General features: G+C 50.0%; 1 protein-coding gene across 2 annotated transcripts in view; it reads left to right on the top strand.

The window, feature by feature from the left end:
* The window catches only part of SORL1 (sortilin related receptor 1), a 147,599-nt gene that overhangs the window by 107,125 nt on the left and 13,852 nt on the right, over positions 1 to 26,622 (top strand). For both annotated transcript variants that reach the window (XM_032359124.1, XM_032359125.1), the window contains exons 26-41: positions 1,377 to 1,502; positions 4,451 to 4,558; positions 6,292 to 6,423; positions 7,333 to 7,464; positions 8,091 to 8,225; positions 9,082 to 9,237; positions 13,446 to 13,595; positions 15,726 to 15,857; positions 16,774 to 16,900; positions 17,065 to 17,234; positions 17,570 to 17,682; positions 17,915 to 18,019; positions 19,179 to 19,251; positions 21,882 to 21,964; positions 23,190 to 23,286; positions 25,540 to 25,724. In XM_032359124.1, coding sequence (XP_032215015.1) covers positions 1,377 to 1,502; positions 4,451 to 4,558; positions 6,292 to 6,423; positions 7,333 to 7,464; positions 8,091 to 8,225; positions 9,082 to 9,237; positions 13,446 to 13,595; positions 15,726 to 15,857; positions 16,774 to 16,900; positions 17,065 to 17,234; positions 17,570 to 17,682; positions 17,915 to 18,019; positions 19,179 to 19,251; positions 21,882 to 21,964; positions 23,190 to 23,286; positions 25,540 to 25,724 — 2,024 coding nt within the window. The remainder of the gene's footprint in view (positions 1 to 1,376; positions 1,503 to 4,450; positions 4,559 to 6,291; positions 6,424 to 7,332; positions 7,465 to 8,090; positions 8,226 to 9,081; positions 9,238 to 13,445; positions 13,596 to 15,725; positions 15,858 to 16,773; positions 16,901 to 17,064; positions 17,235 to 17,569; positions 17,683 to 17,914; positions 18,020 to 19,178; positions 19,252 to 21,881; positions 21,965 to 23,189; positions 23,287 to 25,539; positions 25,725 to 26,622) is intronic.

Below are 26,622 nucleotides of genomic sequence, written 5' to 3' on the forward strand. Positions count from 1 at the left end.
CTGTAGTATGCACTCAGTAACCCACTTTTGTTGGTTCTGCCTTGTCTGTTGCAAAGACGTCCTGTTCGCACAGTTAAGCTAACAGAGAGCCCATCCATCTTGGTTGTATTATTTTATGTCAGTGGTAAACAAGGCCAGACCTGACTTCCATTCAGCCGTGAGCAGACACAAATAGCTTTCTGTTTTAGCAGAGGAAGGGGAAACCCGACAGAGAGTAGTGCTGGTTGGATTTGAGACAGTTACTCTGCGTTCGAACTAGTCTTTAACCAGGGTTTTGAGATGTTTCTTAAGGACTTCCAGGTGGCCTCTGCCCATGTATGCAAACAAGGCTGTCGGTTTGTAACAATGGCACTGTTTCACTTGTGTCTTTTTCTTCTAATGATTGTAGCAGACACCATATGTCGTAGGCTGGGGGACGTCACTCCTGACGGTCGAGAGAGTTAGATAAGGCGAGGAGATTCTGGGACCTTCCTGTGTGAGTTTGGATAAGTCTTCTGTGCTCTCTGGATCTGAGGTTTTCCACATTTGAAATTGGGTCATTTATTGAGAATTACAAGATCACAGCCTGTCCGAGCTTACAAGGGTCCTTATAAGGAGGACCTTTGAGGCCCCCAAAGAGTGGCTGGACCAGGTCTAGAGCAGATCTCTGGGGCCCACACCACCTCTCCTTGTCGCACAGAATTTGGATGAGTGAGTGGGTTGATGAGAGAAGATAAAGCTGCAAGACAGAGCTGACCAGGAGCCACACAGGCTTTGGACTTGGAGGGGGCCGGCGTCCTTATTTAATTATCTTTGCAAGTGTGGGCAAGTTTCTTAATCTCTCTAAACCCTATTTCTTTTTTTTTTTTTTTAATTTTTTAAAAAACTGATTTTCTTTATTTGAGAGAGAGTGTGAGAGAGAGCACAAGAGTACGGGGAGAGGCAGAGGGAGAAGCAGATTCCCCACTGAGCAGAAAGCCTCACTCAGGGCTCGATCCCAGGACTCTGAGAGCACGCCCTGAGCCCAAGGCAGACACTTCACCGACCGAGCCACCCCGGCGCCCCTCTAAGGCTCTTTCTTATCTGTGAATGGGGACTAACCCTCACGTCGTAGGTGGTGGCGAACCGTGAATGATTCTTTTAAAACCTGTGTGTCTAGGCTTGTGTAGCTTCACAGACTTACAGAGTCAAGGGATTTCTTTGATCAGGAGGCTGTATCCTACTGCCCTCAGGGCAACCCAGGTGCCTAGCTCCTGGCCAGGGAGGAACTCTGGCACTCTGGGCTGTCCCGCCCGTATTACCCAGCGCCGTCTCTCTCTGGTCAGCTCCTTGGCAGTTGGTGGGGGAGCGGGGGCGAGGGCGGCATTGACGCTTTCTCTCCTCTCTCTTGTTGACAGCCATCTATCACACCTGCGAGGCCTCCAACTTCCAGTGCCACAACGGACACTGTATCCCCCAGCGGTGGGCGTGCGACGGTGACACGGATTGCCAGGATGGTTCCGATGAGGACCCAGTGAACTGTGGTAAATGCCCACGCTTTGGCCTCTCCCGGGAGCATCCCTCGCATCTGCCGTCCCGGAAGAGAGGCAACAGATGGGCCAGGGACTGGGGTACTGTTCTCCTGCACCCAGGTCCACACGGACAACCAAACGCGCCTTCACGGCTCTCTGTGGCTCTGCTATAGGGTGTCGAGGGGGTGCGTAGTGTCGTCCTCACCGGCAGGCAGGCTGTTGTGCCTCGCTGCCTTTCCCTAACAACTTTGAAGCAAAGAAACGGAAACCAGTTCATGCACCCAGAGTGCTAAACACCATCAGCACCTACAGATAGGACCAGGGTTCCGTGGAAATTAACCATCTGTTTCTGTATCAGTCGCATGTGTTATGACTCAGAGTCCTCTGTTACGGTCCAGTGGGAATGTGGCTCACCGCCCCAAAGGCAGGACTCTTTCAGCATAACCGATTTCAGAGAGAACTCTGAGGTGGTCATTTCCCTTCACAAAGTAGCTGCCACACAAACACGATTTGTAAAATTCTGCTTTATGCCAAATATCTTTAAGGTCCTCTGTCATTACCCTTTTTCTTTAACGTCTGTAGGAAGAGAATCCCCATGTTTCTCCTCTGCTCGCATAGTACTTCCAACACTTTGTGGCCACCGTGTGTTTTCCACACCACGTAATCCTTCAGAACCAGCTGGGGGTCCTCCAGCTAACGCAGGCCTTACGCCATCTTCCTTGGATGGCGTCTCTCTCACAGGAGGTGGGCGCGGTCCCCAGCACCGCCCCCCAACTCACATGCCGGTCACCAGCCTCGAGTTGTCCCCCGTGCCTCTGACTGACCACCTGCACATCCGGGTCCCCTTTCTTGGGTTCAGTGATTTACTAGAATGTCTCACAGAACACAGGGAAACATGTCTCCTCGTTTGTTAGAAAAGGATGCAGTAGAGGATAGAATGAACGTTCCAATGGAGGGGATGGGTAGGGCAAGGTATGGGGAAGCGTTGTGGGGCTTCCGTGCCCTCTCCAGACCTGCAGCTCTCCCAGCATCTCTGAGGTCAACAACCCGGAAGCTCTCTGAGCCCCAAGCTTTTAAGATTTTTATAGTGACTTTATCGCCTGGGTCTGGCTGATCATTTCCTCAGTCTCCATCCCTCGCCCCTTCCTGGAGGATCCGGGGTTGGGTTCAAAGTTCCAAGCCTCTAATCATGGCATGGTTTTTCTGGTGACCAGCCCCTACCCAAAAGCTGTGCAGGAGCCCACCCAGATTTGCCCCATTAGAACACGAGACACTTCTGTCTCCTATGGAATTACAAGGGTTTCAAGAGCTCTGTGCCAGTAGCCAGGGTCAGAGACCAGTGTGTATTTCCTGTTACTTACACCATATTTCCAGATCTTCGTGGGATTGTAGGCTTTGTCGGCATGTTGTACACCCTGTTGCTCTCATGTCAGCGTCTTAAAGATGCTTGCCTTGATCTCTGTTTTTCTAGACTCAGCATTTTCACGACAGACGCATCTTCACTTCCTGTTTCTCTGGCTCACTTAGTTGCTTCCTGGTCAGGCATTTGAGTGTTTTTAGTTTTACACTAACACGCATCATAAAATTAATCCATTTCTTTGGAAACAAAGGCTTATATTTCCTTGACGATCCTTCCTAGGACATGTTCTTGGTATGGCATTGCTGGCTCAGCGGTCCTCATGGACCTCAGTGATTCTCATGAAGTGTCCCCAGACTGCGTTTCTAAGCAGTGATACCCAAAGCGTCTACCAGTAGCGTCGTGTCTATTTCCCCAAATCTCCCTTGAGCTTGCATTTTATTTTTTTAGCTGTTTGCACTGATTGAACGAACAGGAGTTTGTCTCGTATAATTTTAATTTTACACTTTTTTTAAAAAGCTGTTATTCTTAGAGACATTAGATATTTCCCTGACTCATGGCACTCATTTACTGTTTTCTGTTTGATGTCCTTTGAGTAATTTCCCCTTCCATGATGACTTTTTATGGGGCGAAAACACATTTTCTTGCCTTATAGCTGACCCTCTTGGAACCGTTCTCCTGAGAGTTGGGTTTTCAGTGGCCATGCCTGACCTGCTAGAATTTACTTTGAAGCCTAACGTCGGGCAGTTGCTTTGCATTCAGGAGAAAGGGTTACCTCAGGCTAAGAATTGTCCTCTAAGTGCGAAACCCAAGATTCTCAACATTTCTAGGATGGCCTTTCTCCAAAAGGGCTTTGGTTTAGCGTTCCTGAAGAATTAAGAATGGTGATTTATGAGAGCTTTAAAAGACCAGGATTTATAATCAGGATTCATATACCCCCTCCCTTTTTTTTTTTTTTTTTTTAAATCACTGAATCTTTTCTTAAAAATATATATTCATGAGTAGACAACGTGTTTTCATGGTTCAAAATGGAAACAAAGTATCAGGAGGAGTATAGTAAACATTTTTCTCCCCATCTGGCAAATTCTGACCCTGTTCCACATAGGAAATTATGGTTGTGTACCCTTTTGGGATATTTTTGTGCATATGTGCAAACTTAAATGTGCTGTGTATTCTTGTTCTCTTTTATACAAGTAGTCTGCTATGAATGTTTTTTGTACCTTGGTTTTTTTTTTTCATACAACTGTGTACGCAGGACACATTTTTTACAGAGCGCTTCCTCAGTGCCTTTATGACAGTCCCCGTGTTCCGTGTACAGTAAGGCATTACAGAGTTCCCATGGGTGGACACGTAGGTGGTTTTCCATGCGTTCAAAGAGCATTGCAGCGAACAACTTGTATTTATGATATTTTCCACTTTTGCGGGTAGGTTACACGTTTACGATGGCATTGCTGGGCTCCATGTGCACACGTCGGTACCTGTGGCCACGGGTACCAGTCCCCACCTTCCTTAGGGGTGGTGCAGCTTTCTACCCAAATGACGCAGGCGAGGGGCTACCTGTTTCCTCTCCGTCATCTTCTCCCCTTGTCGAATTGCATTTCAGAGAAGAAGTGCAATGGATTCCGCTGCCCGAATGGCACGTGCATCCCGTCCAGCAAGCACTGCGACGGCCTGCGGGATTGCTCGGATGGCGCGGACGAGCAGCACTGCGGTGAGCCCTCTCCCTGCCCCGGGGAAACGCGTATATTGGAATGAATTGTTGCATTTCCTTGGTGTGTGCTGGTGGTTAGCTTTTTTTTCTTTTTAAGATTTTATATATTTATTTGACAGAGAGAGAGAGATCACCAGTAAGCATAGGGGCAGGTGCGGTGGGTGGGGCATGAGGCTCCCTGCCGAGCGGAGATCCTGATGTGGGGCTCAATCCCAGGACTCTGAGATCACGACCTGAGCCAAAGGCAGACACTTAACCCACTGAGCCAGCCAGGTGCCCCACTGGTGCTTTGCTTTTAACCAGAGCTCATGCAGGACTCTGAGAGGCTCATGGTGGCAGGGCACTGTGGTTTGGGGGAAGAGGAGCAGGGATGTGGTGGGGGAGGTAGCGGTGGGGATAGGGAGGTAGCAGTGGGGTCATCGTGGAATGGGTCCTAGCTTGGTGAACGCTATTGTTCAGTTGCAGTACATTGCAGTAGTCGACCCATCGTTTTGAACTGAACACTTACTTCTACTTCGTTGGTGTTATTAGCGTTGCTGGGGTAACATTTTTGGCTAGGTGATTCTTTTATCCCAGTTTCCTCTAGACTCACAGAGGTTGTCTTGGGTCAGTGGTGCTCCTCTGTGAGTCTACTATGCTTGGGTTCCCCCCTCCCTACCCCCAGATCCAGATGTAATCCATCTGGAGCGTGGCCTGGGCATTGGGATGTTTTTTTAAGGGCTGCAGGTGATGGTGATGGACAGCCCGGCTTGAGAACCTCGGTTGCGATGCAGGGGTCGGCAGGCTGGCCTGTGGGGAAAACCCTGCCTGCCTGGGTGTACGCTGTTCTAGGGCATGAAGTTTTCTTTAAACACAGTCACGACCTGTTCACGGGTCATCTCCGACCACTTGCACGCTAGAGCGTCCGTGGGGTGTAGTTGTAGCAGAGACCGTAGGACTTGCACACCCTGGAGTATCTGTTCCCTACACGTGTCAGTCACCATTCTCTGGAGAAGTAGAACCCGTAGGATGTGTGTATCTCTAGGGAGAGATTTATTTTCAGGAATCCGTTCCTGCAGTGATGAGGGCTCACAAGTCCAAATCTTCAGAGCAGGCCGGCAGGCTGGAGACCCAGGGGCAGGCTGATGTCGCAGTTCGAGTCCAAAGGCCATCTTCTGGCCGTGTCCTGGATGGCCTTTTGTCTGTGCCCAAGTGCCTTGGGTCTCTTCTTTGAAGGACCGGACCCTGTTGGATCAGGGTCCCCCGATGACCTCATTTAACCTTTATTACCTCTTTAAAGGCCCTGTCTCCAAATGCAGTTACCCTGGGGGTTAGGGCCTTAACATATGAATTTTTAGGGATACGATTCAGTCCCTAACTCTGGTCCTTTATAGAAAAAGTAGTAGAGAGCCAGTATTCTGACTAGCGATTGAGATCGTGAGCACTGATGGCAGGCGGGTCTGGCTGTCAGTTTGGGTTGGCTCCGCTCCCGTGAGCTGGGTGCTCTTGGATACTCAATGCTGCCACCCCCTCTGTTCTCATTGTGACAATGGGACAGCAAAGTCCCTCATAACCTCGTCTCGAGAGTTCAGTGATGAACTTCCGGGTCAGGCGCTGTCGCTCAGGGCTCAGCACATAGCACGTACCCAGTGAATGGTGGCTACCAGGGCACCTTTGCTCAGAGCTCACGAGTCCCCTCCACCCCCCAAGTCCCAGGTGCTCATGGCCTTCTCGCGGCCCCCGACCCCTTTCAGAGCCCCTGTGCACGCGCTTCATGGACTTCGTGTGCAAAAACCGCCAGCAATGCCTGTTCCACTCCATGGTGTGTGATGGGATCGTCCAGTGCCGCGACGGCTCCGATGAGGACGCGGCGTTCGCAGGATGCTGTGAGTAGGGCGGGGAGGGGCCGGAGGCTCCGGCGACACTGTGAGGGGCTGGGCCGCTCTCCTTCAGGGGTCTTGCTTGACCACCCAGTCCGGCCCTTTCTGAGAAAGACTTACCTTGGTTGCTTCAGAACTACTGCTCTTTGGTGGTTGGTGTCCATATAAGTGGAAGGTGTGGAAGGACCAGGGTCTTGGCCCAGATAGCCCCTTCTCCGACTGGCCTTTCCCGTGCACCAGTCCCTCTGTAGTGCCCTTGCCTGGCTGCGGGGTTCTTCCCAGCACTGGTTACCACTTGGCACCCCATGCATTTAGTGGATCGCCTGTCTCTCCTGGCTGGAACGTGGCTTCACAAGAGCAGGGCCTTTGTCTCGTGCACTGCTGTAGCCCTGCTTTTAAAATGGCCCTGCCTGTGGTAGCGACTTGTACTGGTCTGCTTGGGCTGCCATCACCAAACACTGCAGCCTGGGTGGCTAAAACAACAGAAATGCCTTTTCCTACAGTTCTGGAGACCACAAGCTTAAGGTCAAGATGTCGCAGCATCAGTTCTTCTGTGTTCCCTGTCTTTGGCTTGCTCATGGCTGCCTTCTTTCTCCCTCAGTGTCCCCTTTCTGCCTGTCTGTGTCTTGCTTTCCTTTTCTTATAAGAACACCAGTCCTATTGGATCAGGGCCCACCCTAATGACCGCATTGAACTTAATCACCTCTTTGAAGACCCTGTTTCCAAATATAGTCACTTTCTGAGCTACGGGGGGTCAGGATTTCAACTGGTTTTTACCATCAGGGAACCCTGTAGCTGGCCTGTCTCTTGGTGGAGGACAGTTTGCTTTTTCCTCTTGTTTCTAAGCAGAGTCCCACATTGAGCTCTTCAGTATGGTAGTAACCTGGAATTTACGGATGCTTGTTCCTTATCTAGCCCAAGACCCCGAGTTCCACAAGGTCTGTGATGAGTTCAGTTTCCAATGCCAGAATGGAGTGTGCATTAGCTTGATTTGGAAATGCGACGGCATGGATGACTGCGGTGACTACTCCGACGAAGCCAGCTGCGGTAAGATCTCTTCGGCCTGTTGTCCCTAATCTCCGGGTCACAGTGACTGACGCCTGTCGTGAAGGAGGCTGTTTTCAGCCCCACTCCTGTGCAGCCATGGCCTTCTCCTTCCTCAGCACTGGTTCCTGCTAGCTCTCGAATCGCTGTGTAAGGAGTTGAGTCTTGAGGTGGCAGCCCGCCTCTAGTCGGTGTTGGGGGACGTTTATGCTGGTTCCTTTTCTTTCCCCCGTCGGGAAGTTCGCATGATGTCTAAGAAATACGGAAGAGGAATTACGGTAAATCTTTTGGAATGTGCTTCCCTCTCCTCCCCTAAAAGTTACAAATTTCACAACTTTACGGAGTCCTTGTCCCTGTTGGGTTAGAGTCCGTAGTCACATCAGTCCTTTGGTAAAGGTCAAAATGAAAAAGTTGGGTATTATTTGTAGAACCAGGAGCGTGGCTCGGAGACGTACTGAGTTGGGATCTGGGAAGACGGGCTTGGGTCCAGGAAGCTGCCTTCCCCGGATCTGGTAGGGTTGTGCAGGCTGCCCCGGGAGTTGGGCCTTGAGGAGGCTGTGTGTCTGGTCGGCATGTATGTTCACGCGGGTGCAGGGCAAACTGACTGATGGTGTGGTCAATCTCCCCAGAAAACCCCACAGAAGCCCCGAACTGCTCCCGCTACTTCCAGTTCCAGTGTGAGAATGGCCACTGCATCCCCAACAGGTGGAAATGTGACAGGGAGAACGACTGTGGCGACTGGTCTGATGAGAGGGACTGCGGAGGTGAGGGGTCCTGGGTCAGCCCGTAACCAGGACACGCCAGCACACGGGGCCCCCTTTCCGCCCAGAATTGAATTTGGTCTCCTTGGTGCCAGGCTAATTCAGAGATTTGGGAGGCATAACTCTGAGTTCTTTTCTACCCCCTCCCACTAATTTAAAGCAGCGTGGTTGGTTTCTCCTGTTCCGAAGGGCCCACGTGCCATATTTTATAGGCCACGGTGAACACTCTGGAAACCGGCAACTCCAGGCGTGGCCTGCAGACCAGCAGCCTCCACACCTGCTTGGGGCTTGTAAGAAATGCAGTCTCCGACCCCACTCCAGGCCCCCCTTCTGAGTCAGAATCTGCCTTGTATCAGATTTCTAGGTGGTACGGGGGCCGTGTTGCACCTGAGGAGCATGGGTGTGGACCACATACTCGTTACTTTGCTTTTGGGTGTTCTCCTCTCTGAACTAGGTCTTAGGGGAGCTGCTGTGGGGTTGTAACCAGCAGAGTGCGTAGCCTCAGTGGGAGTTCTCCCGTCTACCCTGCCCGTTGAGTCACCTTCCTTCCATCAGCCTGCAAAAGCATCGAGGTCCTGTTGCGCCCCTGCAAAAGCAAACTCATTCAAATGTTAGCCCAAGTCAGAGAAGAGGGGTTAGGTGAATCTGCTCCAAAAAAGGGAGGAGGTTGCAGTCTATTCTGAGACCCCATTATAAATGATTTTTCGATGAGCCGCTATTCTGAACCGTGCCTGGCACTGGCCTCCCCGGGCTGGAGCAGCTCAAACAGGAAGTCCACGCTAAGTCTGGGACACATTTTGGTTTCAGATCGAGCGTCTTGTAACACTTGGGTGTTGTTGTTTGCTTGTGTTTTGCTCAGATTCACATATTTTTCCGTCGCCCACTCCCGGGCCCTCCACGTGTCTCCCCAATTACTACCGCTGCAGCAGCGGGGCGTGCGTGATGGACAGCTGGGTGTGCGATGGGTACCGGGATTGCGCAGACGGCTCGGATGAGGAAGGCTGCCCCTCGCCTGGTGAGTGCTGGCCCTCCCGCTCCCGTGGCACCTGCCTTTGTGGAGCAAACCTTCCAGGGGATGTCCTGGGCACAGAGGGGCCAGGCTCAGTGCGCCCCCTGCTTTCTGGGACCCTGGGCTCTGGGGCCGCGGGCTGCTTCTCACCCCCAGAGCCGGGAGACCTGGGGCACTCAGAGCTGTAGGGTCGCCTCTCCTCTAACTGCCTTCTTATCTTCCTGCACGAAAAGGCCAGCCGCCCTGCTTTCCACCCTGGCTGCGGCTGGGCCACCTTTGCCTCCTTCTCCACAGGAAATTACGATGGGAATTATAGGGGAAGTGTTTGGCTGTGTGTTAAACTCTCAAGGGGGAGAGCCTGATTTTCCTCTTGGCTGGTTGGCGGCCATCCTGCTAAAGGAGGGTAGGCACTGCCATCTAGTGGCCGGACCCAGAAAGGCATCTGATGGCATGGGCTGTAACCATGTTGCCCGAGGCAGGAGTCAACCCAGAGACCCCCCACTAGTGCCTTCCCTTAACTGTAGGCAGAACAGAGGTAAGGGTGCTGAGTCCTTTCCGGCACGGGATTCTGTTTCAGACGCTTAGAGTAAGAGAGGAGACAGTAGTTCTCTATACTTTGCAGATCCTTTTCCTAGCAAATTTCTAGGTCAGCAATCATTTTCCTCCTTTAAAACAAATTCATCCCGTTGCTTCACTGTGTGAAATCATCAGTGGTTTTCTCTTGTCCAGAAGAGACATCCCAGCCCTTGAGTCCTGTTTTCAGGGTCCTTCCTTACCTGCCTTTACTTGGCACGTCTGCCAAGCCGGGCTGCTCGTCCTGTCTGGACAGACCTGCTTCTTCTCCGTCGATACTCCCTCAGCAGGTCTCTGATCAGACCTCCGTCCTCCTTGACTTTGCCCTCCCACTTGCCCCGCTCTGTGAATCCCACAGCAGCATGGATTTTGTAGCTAAAAGAAACCTTGATATGTCACCAGTGTTTATCAAAGTACGGAACAGAGACCACCATAATGGAATCCCTTGGGGGTGTTTGTGAGAATTACAGAATTAGGATTTCTGTGTGGAGCTCAGGAGCTCGCCATGTGGCTGCTGGGTTCACTGAAGTGTGAGATTCCTGCTTGCGCCAAGGGCACCGTCATCTGCCCTCCCAAGCCCACCACCACGGAAAGTTTATGGAGTCCTGTCATTGGCACTGATCTTTTTTTTTTTTAAAGATTTTTTATTTATTTATTTGACAGAGAGAGAGAGAGATCACAAGTAGTCAGAGAGGCAGGCAGAGAGAGAGAGAGAAGGGGAAGCAGGCTCCCCGCTGAGCAGAGAGCCCAATGTGGGGCTCGATCCCAAGACCTGAGATCGTGACCTGAGCTGAAGGCAGAGGCTTAACCTACCGAGCCACCCAGGTGCCCCATGATCTCTTTCACAGTCTCATACTTACCTGTTGTCCTTTGGATTCTTCACTGCGATCTGCCGTGTGCTGCTGCCTGATCATCTCATGCCTGGGAATCTTTGTTTTCCAAGCGATTATACGGACCTCGTGTTTTGGGATCATGCCACACACTACTTGGAATCCCCCACTGTACTTATGACAATAATAGGCAAATAGTATCCTATAAATGCTTCTCACATTAAAACAAATTATAAAGAAAATTGTTATATCTCTGTTCTTGGCCCCCTAAGACCACCTGTCTGTTTAGTGATTGGATTCTCCTCTGAAAATTGCCTTTGGGTTGTTAAAACTTCTGAGCAGGGTATTAACACGCTCTAGCAAATTCTGCTTAATGCAGAGAGCAGATTTCTATTTCCATCTTTCCCTCAGCTTCTGTGATTTCTTTTGTATGTATGTCACCAGTGCAAATTAACTTGGGTTGTCTCCAGCTCTCGGATCTGGTTTCTGCACTGCGAGTCTCCTCACTGGTCTCCGGGCCCTATGCCTCTCCCCTTTACAGTTTACCTTCCGAGAGGTCGCATACGGATGCTTGATCATGCCTTCCCCAGTCTGGAACCTTCTGGCAGCCCCCTAGCGTGTAAGCATCAGTGCTGTGATGTGCCTTGTCTTGGCTTTCTCACCTGATTTTTTATCACTTTTCCCCGTGTACCCTGTTTCAGCAGAAGGGTTCTAGGCGTAGGAGATGTCCCTTGGAAATTCTGGTTAAAACCATGGGATACGCACAGTATCCCCAAATTAGTCATTGGTCCTTGCTGTTTCATTTGGTAACTCAGGCTATTGTGTGGCATCTGCTAATGCTGTCCCCCTCTCTGTAGCTTCTGGGGGTCACTTTCTGCAAGGTCACCCTATCAGTGATTTCTCAGCCCCAGAGTTTTTTTGGCGGGTATCCCTTCTACCAGCCCAGGTCCTCCTCTCTGGGCCCCATGTTGTCCAGGCCCACTGCCTGACACGCCCCCGCCCCCGGGCCTTCACTGCCCTCCTTGGGACTCCCTTTGCCTTTCTCCGGTTTAGAGTTGCTGTTTCCTGGGTCTTGTGTCTTGCTTTTCTTGGTTTGCTCCCTTGTGTTGTTGGAGCGTACCCTCCAGTAGGTTTTGTCCAGTGACTATAGTGGCACAGAGGCCAGAGACACGGAGAGGACAGCCTTCAGTGTGTTTGTCTCCCGAGTTTGCTGCCTGGGGTTTGTGCTTATGGCTCTCTATGCCTGGGCCACACGTGTCTTGGCAGGATGTGGCTTCTCCATTCTAAGGACGTGGTTGACTTCTCTCACGTTGGAGAGCCCGTTTTCTGTATTCCAGATTCCTCTACCTCATCCTTCCTCTCTCCCTCTCTCTCTTTTTAATCCCATTTTTTGGTAGATCCCATTTTCCAGAAGGTTCCCTGGGAAAGAGAACGTGGGGAGCATCGTTGACATCTTGCTTTTCTGAAAGTGGTTTTCTTCTGTCTTCAGCTGTGAGTGATGGTGGTCTGGTCTGGATGGATGGTTGATCTGGGTTTGGAATTCTAGGTTGTCGGTAATTCTCCTTCAGAATTTTGAAGGCGATACTCCACTGTCAACCAAGCAGCTTCTCTTTCTTCCTGGAACTCTCGTCATTCCTACATTAGATCTACTGCTGCGGTCCTGTCACCTTTTTATTTTTTAATTGATCTCTTTTTTTTCCCCCCTTCTATTTCCTGGAAGGTTCAGCTCTATCTTCCAGCTCTGCTCCCTAGTTTTCCATTACAGTTACCATGGTTTTAATCTTAGGAGCTTTGACTTTCCAGTACTCTTCTTTTTTCATGGCATCCTGTCCTTTTTTCATGCAGAAATAATATTCCTCTGAGCATATCAAGGATATTTATGTTTGAGGTTTTCTTCTTACAGAGTCTCTGTTGTCTCCAGATGTTCTTTTTTGCAGGGAAAGGGTCTGTGCTCATTGCTGTCTTTCATGTCAAAGGTTTTCCCCAGATAATCCTGGATTGCTTGCTTGTGTTTAAGGGTGGGGACAAAAACACAAGAGATTGTGCCCACGGGTAGGTGTGTCAGCTTTGAGTTTCATGGTCAGGTTGGTTGCTGGGGAACTTGATCTGGTTTGCTTGAGGATTTGTTCCCGAGGCTGGTCAGTTTCCCTAGAGAAGATTTTTACAATCCCCTGCCTAAGGAATAAAGGTGTCCTTGCCAGAGCTTATGAGGACGGGGATCAGGGTCCTCCCATTCAGCGATCTGTGGGTTTAACCCCTTCTCTTCAGTATGGCATTCTTGCTGGTCACTGGGCCCGTCTAACCAGCCCTTTTTACTCTCCATGTGACAGGCCTCCAGGCTTCTGTAGGGGTGGCGTTTGGGGCGACCATCGTGGGGGGTGGCGGGTAGGGGCGAAGCACGTAGGGAATCTTCTGCTGCTCAAACACTCTTCAGTCTGTTCCCTTCCTGCCTTTCTCCCTCCTTTCTGCCAGTTCACAGATACCATTTTCCAGCTTTTTGAAGATTCTCTGATTTTATAGGTTCTTTGCTTTTTGACGTGACAGGATGGGGTCCAGCCTCTTCTGGTCCCTACTTACCCCATCTATGTCCCAGCTTCCAGAATCAGACGGCTGTGTCTGGTCGATCCACCTTCCCTACCCAGAGCTCACAGTGGCCTCCAGGCCCTGTCGCTGTTCCAAGAGTGCCATGGTCCCATCACCATTCCAGCAGCACTGTGATTTCCCAGATCTCCCTGCTGCATTGAGTTGGTTGCTCCTGATGACCAGTCCCCTCACTACTCAAAAGTGAACTTTCAAAACCTTTTCTTCCAGCAAATGTCACGGCTGCCTCTGTTCCCACTCACCATGGGCACTGTGACCGATTTGAATTCGAGTGTCGCCAACCAAAGAAGTGTATCCCAAACTGGAAACGCTGTGACGGCCACCAAGATTGCCAAGATGGCCAGGACGAGGCCAACTGTCGTGAGTAATTTCTGAGGAGTTCACTGCTCAGGGAGGATTTCTGGAGAACAGGAGAAGACCCCATTACTCCTGCTTGTTTCTCATAATAACCTTGGGACTTGGGGATTATCTCCATTTTAGAGATGGGAAAATCACCTTCAGAGATCACCTTTTCAGTGTCAGCCTGGGATATTTATTTAGTAGTTGTTTTTTGTTTTTCCTTGTTTTTGTTTGTTTGTTTTTGTTTTGTTTTTGCACAAGGTTGTGATCTTTTCATCATGCCACATTCAAAGTTCTTATCCTGGAATACTCTGAAATAACAGAGGGAAATGAGAGAGTAGGGTAAAATTCAGATGGACCTTTGGGACCTCAAAATAACAGGACAGATCGATCCCACATTTCCCAAACTCATAGTAGGAACATTTCAGCCAGATAAGTAACTGCACAGTAAGATGAACACTGAACATAATTAACAGAGGAAATGAAATAGGATCCTCCTCCTGGGTGAGATTAATTGGCATTCTTTAAATAAGTTTCTTTAACCTGTTCCAAATCAGCCTTATTTATGACGACATTGCCTGGTTAAGGTCTTAAAATCAAGATGTGCTCTATCTCCAGTGTTCCTCCATCCATTAATCAGGGAGCCGTATCAGAAAAGGAAATGAGATTAACATGGCGGCAATTCTTCTTGGAGAAGCTGGCCCCTGAGGGCCGCCACGTTCTCTTCCAAGTGCCTATTAATCACCTGTTTAATTATCAGCTTAAGGATTTTCAGAGATTAATAACAACCATATTCTCCATTTCTAAAACCTGTGTTTTCCCACTTCAAAAAACATCGAGGCGTGTTTCATAAAGAAACCTCAAACACCCACCAACTTTACTACTCACCCGTTGTTTAGATCTATTTTACTGTGTGGAATAATTCTGGGAGGGAGATCTTGGTATTTTCTAAAACAATGCCTTGCACAGAGTTTCTCCCTGAGCCTTCCGTATGAAATGACCCCTGCCCATCATTCTGTTACTATTCCTCTCTTCATGTTTCTTTGTCATTTTTAATCACTATCTAAAACCATGGATTTATTTAATTGTTTGCTGTTTCTCTCAATAGCAAGTAAGCTCTGTGAGGGTAGGCCCTTTCTTGTCCACATCACCATATTCTTAGCATCGTCAACAGTACCTGATTCGTGGTAGGCCCTCCGTGTCCATTCCCTGGATGGGCAGATGGTTGAGAAGATGGGTGGTTGAATAGATGGATGGCTGGGTGGGCGAGTGGGTGAATGGGTGGGTCGATGAATAATGAAGGGGGAGATGGATGGATGGGTGTTTCGATGGGGGGGTGGGTGATAATGGGTGGCTGGTTGAATGGATGGGTTAAGTGGGTGAATGGGTGGGTAGATTTGTGGATAGACAGAAGGATGAATTCCATCTTGGTTTTCTTAGACTAGTGAGTCTCCAGCGTTTTCTCAATGCTCTAGTGCAATCTTATTTATTTATTTGTAACCAAGCCGCCCCCCCCCCACCTCCCCAAGGCAAACCAATTTCAGCTCAGCATGTCACTGAGCTCTCTAATACAATGATTTTCCAGGAGATGAGGGATTGTAGTTTGTGAAAAGCTTCCCATTTCCTTTCTTTCATTGACAATTGCTATACTAGAGAGCTCTTTCAAAAGTGTATTTAATTGAAGTCTGTGCCTCCACTCTAATGACGTGCAAAGTCTTAATTCTTCCTTCACGTGAGCCCTCGCTGCTTGAGAACACTTGTTAAAACATTGCACCCCACCCGGACCCCCTGTATCTTTTTATTTCTGGAATCGCATCTCTGGATCCATTATCCCTTCCTGTTGGCCGTGCTGGTTCTCTCACGAAAACACGGTACCGTTTCTTGGCCTGCGCCCCAGTGACCAATGCCAGCGCATCGCCGTGGAGCCTGTAAATTACTCTGTCCTTTTTCCATCATTTGACCCCAAAGCTCTTCCCTTCCCTGGAGGCAGATTCCCGTGCTCCTGTCAGATAAGGAGGCGTCCCAGTGCCACCAAGGGGTTACCGGTCCTCATTCCCAGAGGCGTATTTTGAATGAGAAGCTGATGAGCACAGACCACTTCCCCTGAACACGCTCGGCGGTTACCACAACGCGCCGTCCCCTCTGTTGCAGCCACACACAGCACCCTGACCTGCACGAGCAGGGAGTTCAAGTGTGAGGACGGCGAGGCGTGCATCGTGCTCTCCGAGCGCTGTGATGGCTTCCTGGACTGCTCGGACGAGAGCGACGAGCGGGCCTGCAGCGGTGAGCGCCACCCCTGGGGCCCTTGTGAACCTTGTGAGCCTTTCCTCAGTCTTCAGGGGGAGCCACTTCTTGCCCAGTTTTGCAGCGCCCGGTGAAGGGAGGCTCGTCTTGCCTCTGAGGTAGCTGGGCCTCATCTCTGTGAGGGAAGCGCTGGTCTTGGATTTGTTTTCTGTGACGGCCCACCTCGTGCGGGTGCATCCCCGATCCCAGAGCCTCAGGCTTTGTGGCAGGGTCAAGGCAGTCCTCTGTCTGGAGGGTCGTAGTCTTCTGGAAATGCTGTTAACAGAACCCCACAGACTGAAGGGCTTATGAACAACAGAAACTTCTCTCAGTTCTAGAGGCTGGAAGCCCAAGACCAGAGCACCAGTAGATTCCGCATCTGGTGAGGGCCTGCTTCCTCGTTCATAGACAGCCGGCTTCCCTGTGTCCTCCCGCAGCGGAAGGGGTGGGGGAGCTCTCTAGGGTCGCTTTTATGAGGACACTGATCTCATTCATGAGACTATATCCTTATGACCTGATCACCGCCCAAAGGCCCCGCTTCCTAACCCCATCATGCTGGGGATTGGGTTTCAGCATTTGAATTTGGGGGACACCCCCATTCAGTCTGTCGCAGTAATGGAGCCTGCTATGACGTCTTCCCTGGACCTGTAGAATTCCCTCTTGAGGAAGCAGGCTTATCTCTGTGTAGACAAGGAAGAGAAATGCAAGGGAAATGCTGGGACTGGAAATTTAGGAGACCCTGGGCAATGTCCTATAGGAAGGTTTGAACTCTTTTTTTTTTTTTTTTTCTGGAATGTCTTAAGATTCTGACCATGGCCTAATAACCTAGATCATGGTAGGTCTGCCTAAACATCACGGGACCTCTAAGGATTTCTGAGATCCCACTTTCTTTCTCTTTCCCCCTTCATGTCTCTAGACGAACTAACTGTATACAAAGTACAGAATCTTCAGTGGACGGCTGACTTCTCTGGGGATGTAACATTGACCTGGACGCGGCCCAAGAAAATGCCTTCTGCTGCTTGTGTATATAACGTCTACTACAGGTGGGTCCCATCTTGGCCACGAGAGAAGAAAACAGTGTTCTTACCAGTCTCGGACATTTTGCAAACTCTCGTGGTGCGCACAGAGCGGCTCTTCCTTAACTGAGCCTGGGCATCCCCTGCGAGCCCGCGCTGCTCTGATGTGATGGTGTCCTTCTCTCGGCCAGGATGGTTGGAGAGGGCATCTGGAAGACCGTGGAGACGCACAGCAATAAAACCAACACCATATTAAAAGTCTTGAAACCAGACACCACGTATCAGGTCAAAGTGCAGGTCCAGTGCCTCAGCAAAGTACATAACACCAACGACTTTGTGACTCTGCGGACGCCAGAAGGACGTAAGTGTTCTTAGTTTCTGTTGATGGCGTGTGCAGGACTTTCTGTGGGATTTTCAGAGAGTTTCCCAAGGACACTCAGGAGTGTGGGAGCCTAATGACATGGGCTGCATATATACAGAAGAACTAAGCCACGGTCTGACGTGTGCCCAGCCTGCCTCGCATTCTGGAAGAGAGGAAAGGTTTATCGAGGTGAAGACTAAGCTTACAGCCTTTACTGGGGGACTGGTCCCAGTGCTGGCTCTGGATTCTTTCTAGTCTTTGTTTCAATCTCAGGGATGTTCCTCCCATTTACCAGTATGCAGATGGGTTTTAACCCTGAGTTGACTCTTTCCTAGTGCCAGACGCCCCGCAAAATCTCCAGCTGTCACTCCACAGGGAAGAGGAAGGCGTGATTGTGGCCAACTGGATTCCTCCCACCCACTCCCATGGCCTCATTCGAGAGTACATTGTAAGTAACTTTAGGAGCGGTGCGCCATGTGTATCCGGGTGAGCGGCTCTCTGGGTCTGCCAGGGCAGGGCCGTGTTCTGAATGGCTAGGACTTGATTTGGTATTGCCGGGTAAATGGTCCACCCATCGGAACATTTTGCATCTTTCCCTCTCTCCTCCTGCCTCCTTGTAAGGTATCAGGATGTCCCAGACGATCGGTTACCTTACTAATAATTTTTTCTTTTCACTTTAGGTGGAATACAGCAGGAGTGGTTCCAAGATGTGGGCCTCCCAGAGGGCTGCTAGTAACTTTACGGAAATAAAGAATTTACAGGTCAACGCTCCATACACCGTCAGAGTGAGTGTCAGCCCCCGTCTCAGCCAGCTGGGTGGTCTCCACACAGGAGAGCACCAGGCTACCTTTACGAGATAGGTGCTGGTAGTCCACTGAACACCTACCCTCTTGCTCTGGGGGCTTATCATCGTTTCAGTCTCTTAAACAAGTGCCCCCAGAGAACTTGAAATCACATCTCCCTCAGATAACCGAGAATGGATGGTAATGCAGATTTACCTGCTTTTCACGCAGATTTTCTGCTAGTGTTCCAGCTCTGTACTCTTTTTTTTTTTTTAAGATTTTATTTATTTATTTGACAGAGATCACAAGTAGGCAGAGAGGCAGGCAGAGAGAGAGGAAGGGAAGCAGGCTCCCTACTGAGCAGAGAGACTGATGCGGGGCTCGATCCCAGGACCCTGGGATCATGACCTGAGCTGAAGGCAGAGGCTTTAACCCACTGAGCCACCCAGGCGCCCCTCCACCTCTGTACTCTTGCACCTACCCCTTTTCTGCTTCTCTTTAGCTGCAGGGTGAGCAGGGTCCTGGGATCGAGTCCCGCATCGGGCTCTCTGCTCAGCAGGGAGCCTGCTTCCTCCTCTCTCTCTCTGCCTCTCTTCCTACTTGTGATCTCTCTCTGTCAAATAAATAATTAAAAAAAAAAAAAAAAGAAGTCAATTACTTTAAAAAAAAAAAATAGAAGCTGCTGTCGTGGGTATCTTATGCAATATGGTATCAGTACCATTAGCAGAAAAGAGCTTTCGTGCCGAGTGTGTTTGTTGGGACCATTAACTGTGTACACAGACTCCATGACACTGATGATTTTCTCAGTCCTCTTTCTCACATACGTGTATGTTCATGTGGGGCTGCAGAGGGACCCACAGGCTCCCATCCCCCCGCCCACGCTATAGAAGTCCCTGAGCCCTGTCAATCAGCAGAAATCCATCGTGTCCGCACCGTCACGGCTCCCTCTGCCCAGATCCCACGCCCTCTCCTCCCCCGCCCCACCCCGTTGTCTCCAACCCCCCAGTTTCGCAGTTGCTGGGGCCTCTGAGTGTCCGAGATCTGTCTGCATAGACCGTTTGCCACCCTCATGCCTGAGTCTCAGCCCCGCAGCTCCTTCCGAACCCTTGCCGTATGCTGTAGTGCCCTCATTTTATACTAACTCACGCTCTGATTTGGAAAGGTGGCTGCGGTGACGAGCCGTGGAGTAGGAAACTGGAGCGGTTCTAAATCCATCACCACCGTCAAAGGCAAAGGTAAATGATTCCAGCGTTGGCAGGTTGAGAGAAGATAGAAACCCTTTGGAAGCGACTTGCAGTGCGACTGGGACGCGGAGAGGCGTAGATGAGAAAATTTCAGGCAACCTCCTCCCCTTCCAACACGCACACATTTCCAGGGGTTTCCATAGAGCTTCAGATACAGAGTTTCTCCGGGGCCTGTCGAAGGTACTGCTTCTAGAGCTGAGCCTTTCTCATGGTGTGCACAGACAAGGAGATTTCCAGAGGCTGCCATGCCCTGCTCTCAGGCTCGCGCGCGGTACTGTGGAATAAAGGACTCCTTCCTTCTCACGACAGACAGACATGGTTGTGTATGTGTCTGTTGATGGCATTTCTAAGAGCACTCTGCTGACACATGTAACTTCCCCTGTGGCACCAACACACAGTGCATAGATGGAAGTTTCTAGCACTAGAGGTGACATCAGTGATAGCCGACTGCTCGCCGAGGGCCATGCTTGTGTTCACTGCATACGTCGGCCCATCTCACTGAACCCTTAGCAGCCTCCAGACAGCTATAAGGACAGATAAGGAGCTAGAAGGAAGTTAAGGCACTTCCCACACAGTCGGTAAACGGCAGAGAGTGGGGATCGGAGCCCGATCCTCCCGAGTCCGAAGCCTGTGCCTTTAACCACCAGGCTGCCCGGCTTCCCCTGGGCTGAGACGCCTGCTCCCACTGCTCGGGTCCAGCTTGCGTCTGTGCCTTGAGAGGGCAGGGGTCTGCTGTGCTTTCCTTCACTCTCCCACGGGTGTCAGGGAGGAGCCAGTGAGATCGCTGACAAAGGAGTGAATTAAAGCAATTAAAAGGAAGGCTTCCAGCACACTCAGGGAGACGGACTGTAGCTCTTTTTCTCAAGTGCTTCTTGAACTTAGCCCTGGCACTCGTGGCTTCTGATCCTGGAGTGAGGTATCCCGTGCAGTGGGTTTGCTTTACCTTAGCCTGAGCCTGTGAGAGATCGGCTGTGGGTTATGGAGAGTCACTATAACATTTGGGCTTTTTGAGATCAGGCAGGAGGCAGCCAAACTTGGTGAAGCCACCCAGTGTTTGTAACAGGGCGCTTGGGAGTCATTAGAAAAGGCATACTGCGTGCGCACTCCCCTCGCGTTTTGATTGTGTTGTCATTTCCCTCTACAAAATCCATCAAAACATACACACTGAAAAGAAGGGACACTAGAAGGTCAGCAATAAGACACATACCTTGAATTCCTTGGACACAGGTCACACCTGCCATGAAAAGTCTCTTAGACTTTTTTTGTCGGATTTTGCTGGAGAGCCCCTGCTCTTTTGGATGGGTGTTGGTGAGGGCCCGTCCAGGCCTCAGTCAGTGTGCGGAGTCAGAAAGTGCGCGCTGTGTTCTTTCTGGGAGCCTGTGTCGCCACGACGGCACACAGAGGACCCATGCAGCAGTGACATCCACCAGAAGCACCCCGTGCATTAGTGGAGGTTCCTAGCAGCAACGAGAGAAGCAGCCATGGACCGAGCATGTCTGTGCTGAGCACCGTGCTTCCTGTTTTAGGTGATTCGATCTCCTTGAATCCTTATGCGTCCTATAGGTATTCTTACGCTCATTGTGTAGCTGAGGAAACTGGGCTTTGGGAAGGGTTGTGACCCATCCCTAGTCACCACGGTTGTAACTCAAGTTGGCTTGATGGCAACATGGTCACCATTTTGCTCAGAGTTGGTGGCCTGAAACTCCTCTAATGCCCTTTCTTCTTGCCCTAACATCCTTGTTTTCTTCCTCACCCACTCCTGTTGCATGGGGCATCGTCTGGAGGGACTCCTCTAGATTTGGGTGCATGTCTTTTGCCACCAAGTCTCACCTTCTCCTTCGAGTGTCTCTTCCCTTGCCTGTGTAAGGGGCTTACGAGCAGTTATCCCGTGGAGCCCTTTGGATCATGGCTGACAGGGCGCGGTCCACCATCTTGGGCAGGCCTTCCAAAGGATAAGCACCATGCTCTCATCCCTTGAATGGAGCGGGGTCTTTCCTCTCTGCCCCTTTCATTGTGCCCATGCCAGTGACTTCCCAGTTCCTCAGTCTGTCATAGGTAAGACTTCACTGGAAAAGGAAAGAATGAGAACGTTGGTTGAGTTAACATTAGTATGAAGATAAGTCGCTTGCACTCTTTTCTGAGTGTCCAAATGGGAATTTGGACTCAAGTTGGTCAGATTCCAGAGGCCACAGTCTTTCCATTTTGCCACCCGTGTATTTACAACTTATGCCCTCGGATTTATCGTGCCCTCAACCTTGGAGCCACTGGGACTCTGTTAGTGCCAGGAGAGGTGGTGCCCACGGGGATGCCTGTGCGTTTCAGAAGCAGGTTGCCACTGGGCTGTCTGGAGGCATTTACATCATGGAACTTTTCTAGAGCTCGACCCAGTTGCCAGGATTGCTGACGGGGCCCAGATAGTTGTGTGCTTACCAGACGACTGTGGGCCCACCCTCGGCTTCGGGACAAGAGCGGTAAAAGAGACGAGTGAGAACAGCGAAACACCAGCCCTTTCTTCTCCCACTAAAAGATCGCTTTGTCCGTCGAGTTGAAAACTGTGAGGTCCTGCCTTCCTCACTTTTCATCACGTGGTTTCTCTTTTTGAATTCCGTTATTGTTTTCAGTGATCCCACCACCAGATATCCACATCGACAGCTATGGTGAGAATTTTCTGAGCTTCACCCTGACCATGGAGAGTGACATCAAGGTAACCTTGGGATTTCAGACTGGCCGTTGGGTGGGGCTCTGCTTGCGATGGAACCACTGTAGCCGGGGACAGTACTAGGAAGAGGAGCCACTGCCCCGATTCAGTAAAACCAAAATACTGCGACTAGGTTGGTTGCTTCCCCCATGAAGAACAACTTGAGTCCTTCTTGTGTAATTATTCTGCCTCAGCCTGGAGCCTTTTTTTTTTTTTTAAACCATATAATTAAATGGTTCACAGCTACAGTGCAAATAAAGAGTTGGTGTTAACAGAATATGTATGCCCTGTAATTTTCAGCTTTATTGGATTTCCTGGTACGAAGCACTAATGCAGAGGTTCCCACAGTGAGAGAGAGAGAGTTGGATAACTTAGAAACGTATCCACTCCCAGCCACTCTGCATCCTCACTTTCCGGTGCCACCCTGCCCTCTGCGCAGCCCGTGTGCAGAGCCACACCACCATGAGCCTCTGTGTGCCCGTGGTTTTCCAAGCTGAGAGGCACCTTCCATGATGTTCTTTCTTGTCTGTTTTTCCTCCTATCCCTACCTGTCCACGAAGCTGTGATGGGACAGACAGCCTTCGGTGCCCTGGTGCCACTTACTGAACCACAATTTGGTGGCCTGCCCTTGGCTTCAGAGACTGTGGCTGCAAGGGGTGGCCTGCCCATAAACCCTGTCCGTATAGTCTTTGCTCTTGAAAGCATTTTAATTTTTCCAGTTGTTGCCTCCTATCGAAAGATCTTCAGATCAAAGCCTTTTATGAGCTCAGGACTTAGGAAAGGTCGTCTTTCCTGAGGCCTGGGTATATTTGCTCCTGTTAGACTGTGAGAGCTGAGTAAGCCCCTCTCGTATTGACCTCTTGGCCTTGACTACAGGGATCGCCGAGCTAAGCTGTAGCCTTCATTCCTGTAACGTAATTCTCTTTAAAGTTGTTCCTCTTTCCGCCTTTGTGAATCTGCCCTTGTCCTTTCATTCTGCACCAGTATTTTTTGTCTCGTCACATCTATGGTGTATGTTATATAGTCTCACGTTTGTTTTTAGAAGTAGGTGTAGTATAACTAACTATTCAATGACAGCACAAGGGGAACCCATCTGAAGAGCAAAAGAAACAACCCGTCCATTGTGAAAAAGGAGATGCCTTAAGGAACAATAGCAAAGGGGTGTCTTTTGTGTTGGCTGTGCTCCCTGGCTGTGTGCTGTTCCCCTAACCCACTTCTTGGTTCCCGACAGGTGAATGGCTATGTGGTGAACCTTTTCTGGGCATTTGACACCCACAAACAAGAGAAGAAAACTTTGAACTTCCGGGGGAGCATCTTATCACACAAAGGTAACACCTTGGAGCTGGGTGTGAGCTGGGAGGAGTGGGGAGAGCGAGACCTCCTGGCAGCAGAGCTTGTCTGGGGGCTGCCTGGAAGAGGGGGCTCTTCTCTGGCTGCCATTCGGGTGAGCAGAGTAAAGAGACCAGCAGTGAGTCCTGCTGCCGGGGGCAGGTCCACTCGGTGGCTCCCCAGCCCCCTTCCCTAGCTTCTTGGCTCTTAATGGAAGTTGGGGGCTTAAAGGAGGAGATACTGGAAAGAAGCCAGGTGAACCCTGTACAGATGACTTTTGAGTTCCAAAAGAAAGTTCCTGGTGTGAGTTGCCTGCCCCTCCTTTCTGGCCTGGTTCCCTCCCCCTTTGCTAATACAAGGTTCACAGGGCATGGGGCAGAGTTGGTATTCAGTGCACATTTGTTGAGCGAATGGACAGACTGAGCTAAAGGAGGAGGGAAGGTCATGTCCCAGTCCCTCTCGTATCTGTGCACCTGCTGTGCATAGCTCATTGACCTAGGTGTTCTAGGGGTACCATCTTAGAGAACCCCGATCCTCATTCTCTGGGATATGCTCATTTCACGGATAAGAACCCAAGGTTGAGAGAGAAGTGATTCCCACAGAAGGTGACAGCGTCAGGAGTGGAACCCACATCTCTCTGACTCCTTGGACTGGTGATCTCATTGCCTCAGTGTGGCACCGAGGGGAGTCGGCCGAATCAGGAGTGATGGCATGTTCTCCGCTGTTGCCCGAAGTGTGTGACGGGCCAGCTTGATGCCTACTTCATGCCAAACACTTTCCAAGCTTTTTCTTTTTTAATCCCTGCAGCAGCAGCTAAGCTAGGTGCTGTTGGTTTTTTCAGTCTTAAAAACAAGGAAATGGCTTCAGTTTGAATACAGGTGGCCTTGAACAGTTGGGGTTAGAGGGCGCTGACCCAGTAGAAAATCTGCATATAACTTTTGACTCCCCAGAAACTTAACTACTCAAGGCTACTGTTGGCCAGAAGCCTTAATGATAGCATAAACAGTCAATTAACACATATTTTGTATGCTGTCTGTATTCTGTGTTCTTACAGTGTGTTCTTACAATGAAGTCAGCTAGAGAAAAGAAAATGTTTTTCCATCTACCTATCTATTTTTGAGGAGAGGCGGCCAAGAGGCGGAGAGAGAGGGAGAGAGATTCTTAAGCAAACTCCACTGAGTGCAGAGCCTGATGTGGGGCTTGATCCCAAAACCCTGAGATCATGACCTGAGCCGAACTGTGCCACCCAGATGCCCTGGAAAGAAAATATTCTTAAGAAAATCGTAAGGAAGAAAAAATACATTTACGGTCCTGGACTATAAAAAACACTTGTGTTATAAGTAGACCGCATAGGTTCAAACCCGTATTGTTCAAGGCTCAACTGTAGTTTTGTATCCTGCCTTTTTCCCTTAACAAAGTTGTAATAATTCTCCAGTCTCAGTAAATATGCTTGGAGACAACTCTCAGTGGCTGGAGAGTAGCTCGCGGAACACACGTTATTTAAGCACTGCCCTGTGTCTGGGCATCGGATTATGTTTGTGATGCGTAACGTCATGCCCCACAGATGTTTGCGTGCTCTGATTCCATGGGACATCTGGGGTGAAGGGCATGGAGAATTTCAAGCTGTTTACCAAGGCCAAATGGCTCTCTAAAAGGGTTGTCCTGAGGTATAGGCCCAGAAGGTCAGCTTTGTAAGAAACTACCCAACTCCCAGGCATGTGTGTTATTTGTAGTCATCACCACTAAGTAATGCTGGGATGGATTTGTAAAATAGTGAAAATCCTACAACATGTGGGACTCACTTCAATTGAGAGATTATATTGAAAACTAGGGTGTCAGTGCACCGGGCTGGCCCACTAGGAAGAGTGTGCAGCTCTTGATCTCGGGTCGTGAGTTCGAGCCCCACAGTGGGTGTCGTGACTTTTTTTTTAAAGGCTGAAAAAAATAGGGCATTGTATATCAAAACATAATTCTTTTTTTAATTAAATTTTTACTTTTAATTGCAGTCTAGTTAACGTACAGTGTTATATTAGTTTCAGATGTACCATCTGGTGATTCAACAGTTCTATACATTCCTCAGTGTATCTCTTAACCCCCTTCGTCCATTTCACCCATCCCCACGCCCGCCTCCCGTCTGGTAACGTCCGTTTGTTCTCCGGAGTTAAGAACCGGTTTCTTGATTTGTCAAGACACCAATTCTTGGCGGACGCCTCCAGTTCCCTCCTGGCATCTTCTTGTCCCTGTTTTCACAGTTGCCAATCTGACTGCTCATACGTCCTATGAGATTTCTGCCTGGGCCAAGACTGATTTAGGGGATAGCCCTCTGGCATTCGAGCATGTTACGACCAAAGGAGTCCGCCCACCCGCTCCTAGCCTCAAAGCCAAGGCCATCAATCAGACTGCAGTGGAATGCACCTGGACTGGCCCCAGGAATGTGGTAAGTCAGCCAGGATGACCATTGCAGAGACAGTCTGGACTCTGCCCTGATGCCAGGCCGTGGGCTTTTCTCCTCTGTTACTGCGAACACAAACATCCTCTTGGTAGTTCTGTATTATCTTCTAGAGGCACCTACTGTCCCTTTCCACACCTTGGCCTGGCATCTAAGAGAAAATGTGCTCTTAGCTGTAGAATAGACCGTGAGTGTGACAAGGTGTGTGTGTGGGGGGGTGTATGTTCCTGTGCTTGGGACTCCCCTTGTCTCACAGGCATGGTGATGCGGTAGCAGCAGTGACAGGCCACGCCCGTCTCTCCCCACCTGCGTGATCCCCCACCCACAAGTCGCCTTCTTGAGCTGTTCCTCCCAGATGTGCCCGTCTTCCTCCCTGTGTCCCTGCTACACGCCTTATAGATCCTTTTTTATTTTATTTTTTTTGTCATTATATATGCATTTTGGTGCACTGTGGTCTGATTTGTGCTTTTTTGAAACCTGGTTTTTATTTCCCAGACCTCCCCAGTGTGCACCTTCCTTTGCTCTCAGGTGGGTCCTCCCAGGGTTCTTGGCACATTTCCACCACCCTCGCCTCCACAGCCTGGCCTGTGTTCTTTCTCCTCCCGGAGTCCTGCTGTCCTGCTCTGCAGTCAAATCCCACTGTCTCCTACTTGATCTCTTTCCCTTACAAACTCCCCCCCATTTATAGGTGCTGCCATCGAGAATACTGTTTCATTAGATCTACTTTACCCTATTGGATACTTTTGTGTGTTACTTATTCTCCTAACTAGTCTATAAGTTCCTTAAAGAGAAAGGTTGTTAACTGGGTTTTCCGAATGGAAAAGCCTTTAGAACTCAGACTGTGAGTGAGATTTCGTGAGTCCTCACAGTGGCTGGTGGCAGGAGA

This window comes from Mustela erminea, chromosome 9, assembly GCF_009829155.1.
Source record: "Mustela erminea isolate mMusErm1 chromosome 9, mMusErm1.Pri, whole genome shotgun sequence".
In the NCBI taxonomy this organism is placed as follows: domain Eukaryota; kingdom Metazoa; phylum Chordata; class Mammalia; order Carnivora; family Mustelidae; genus Mustela; species Mustela erminea.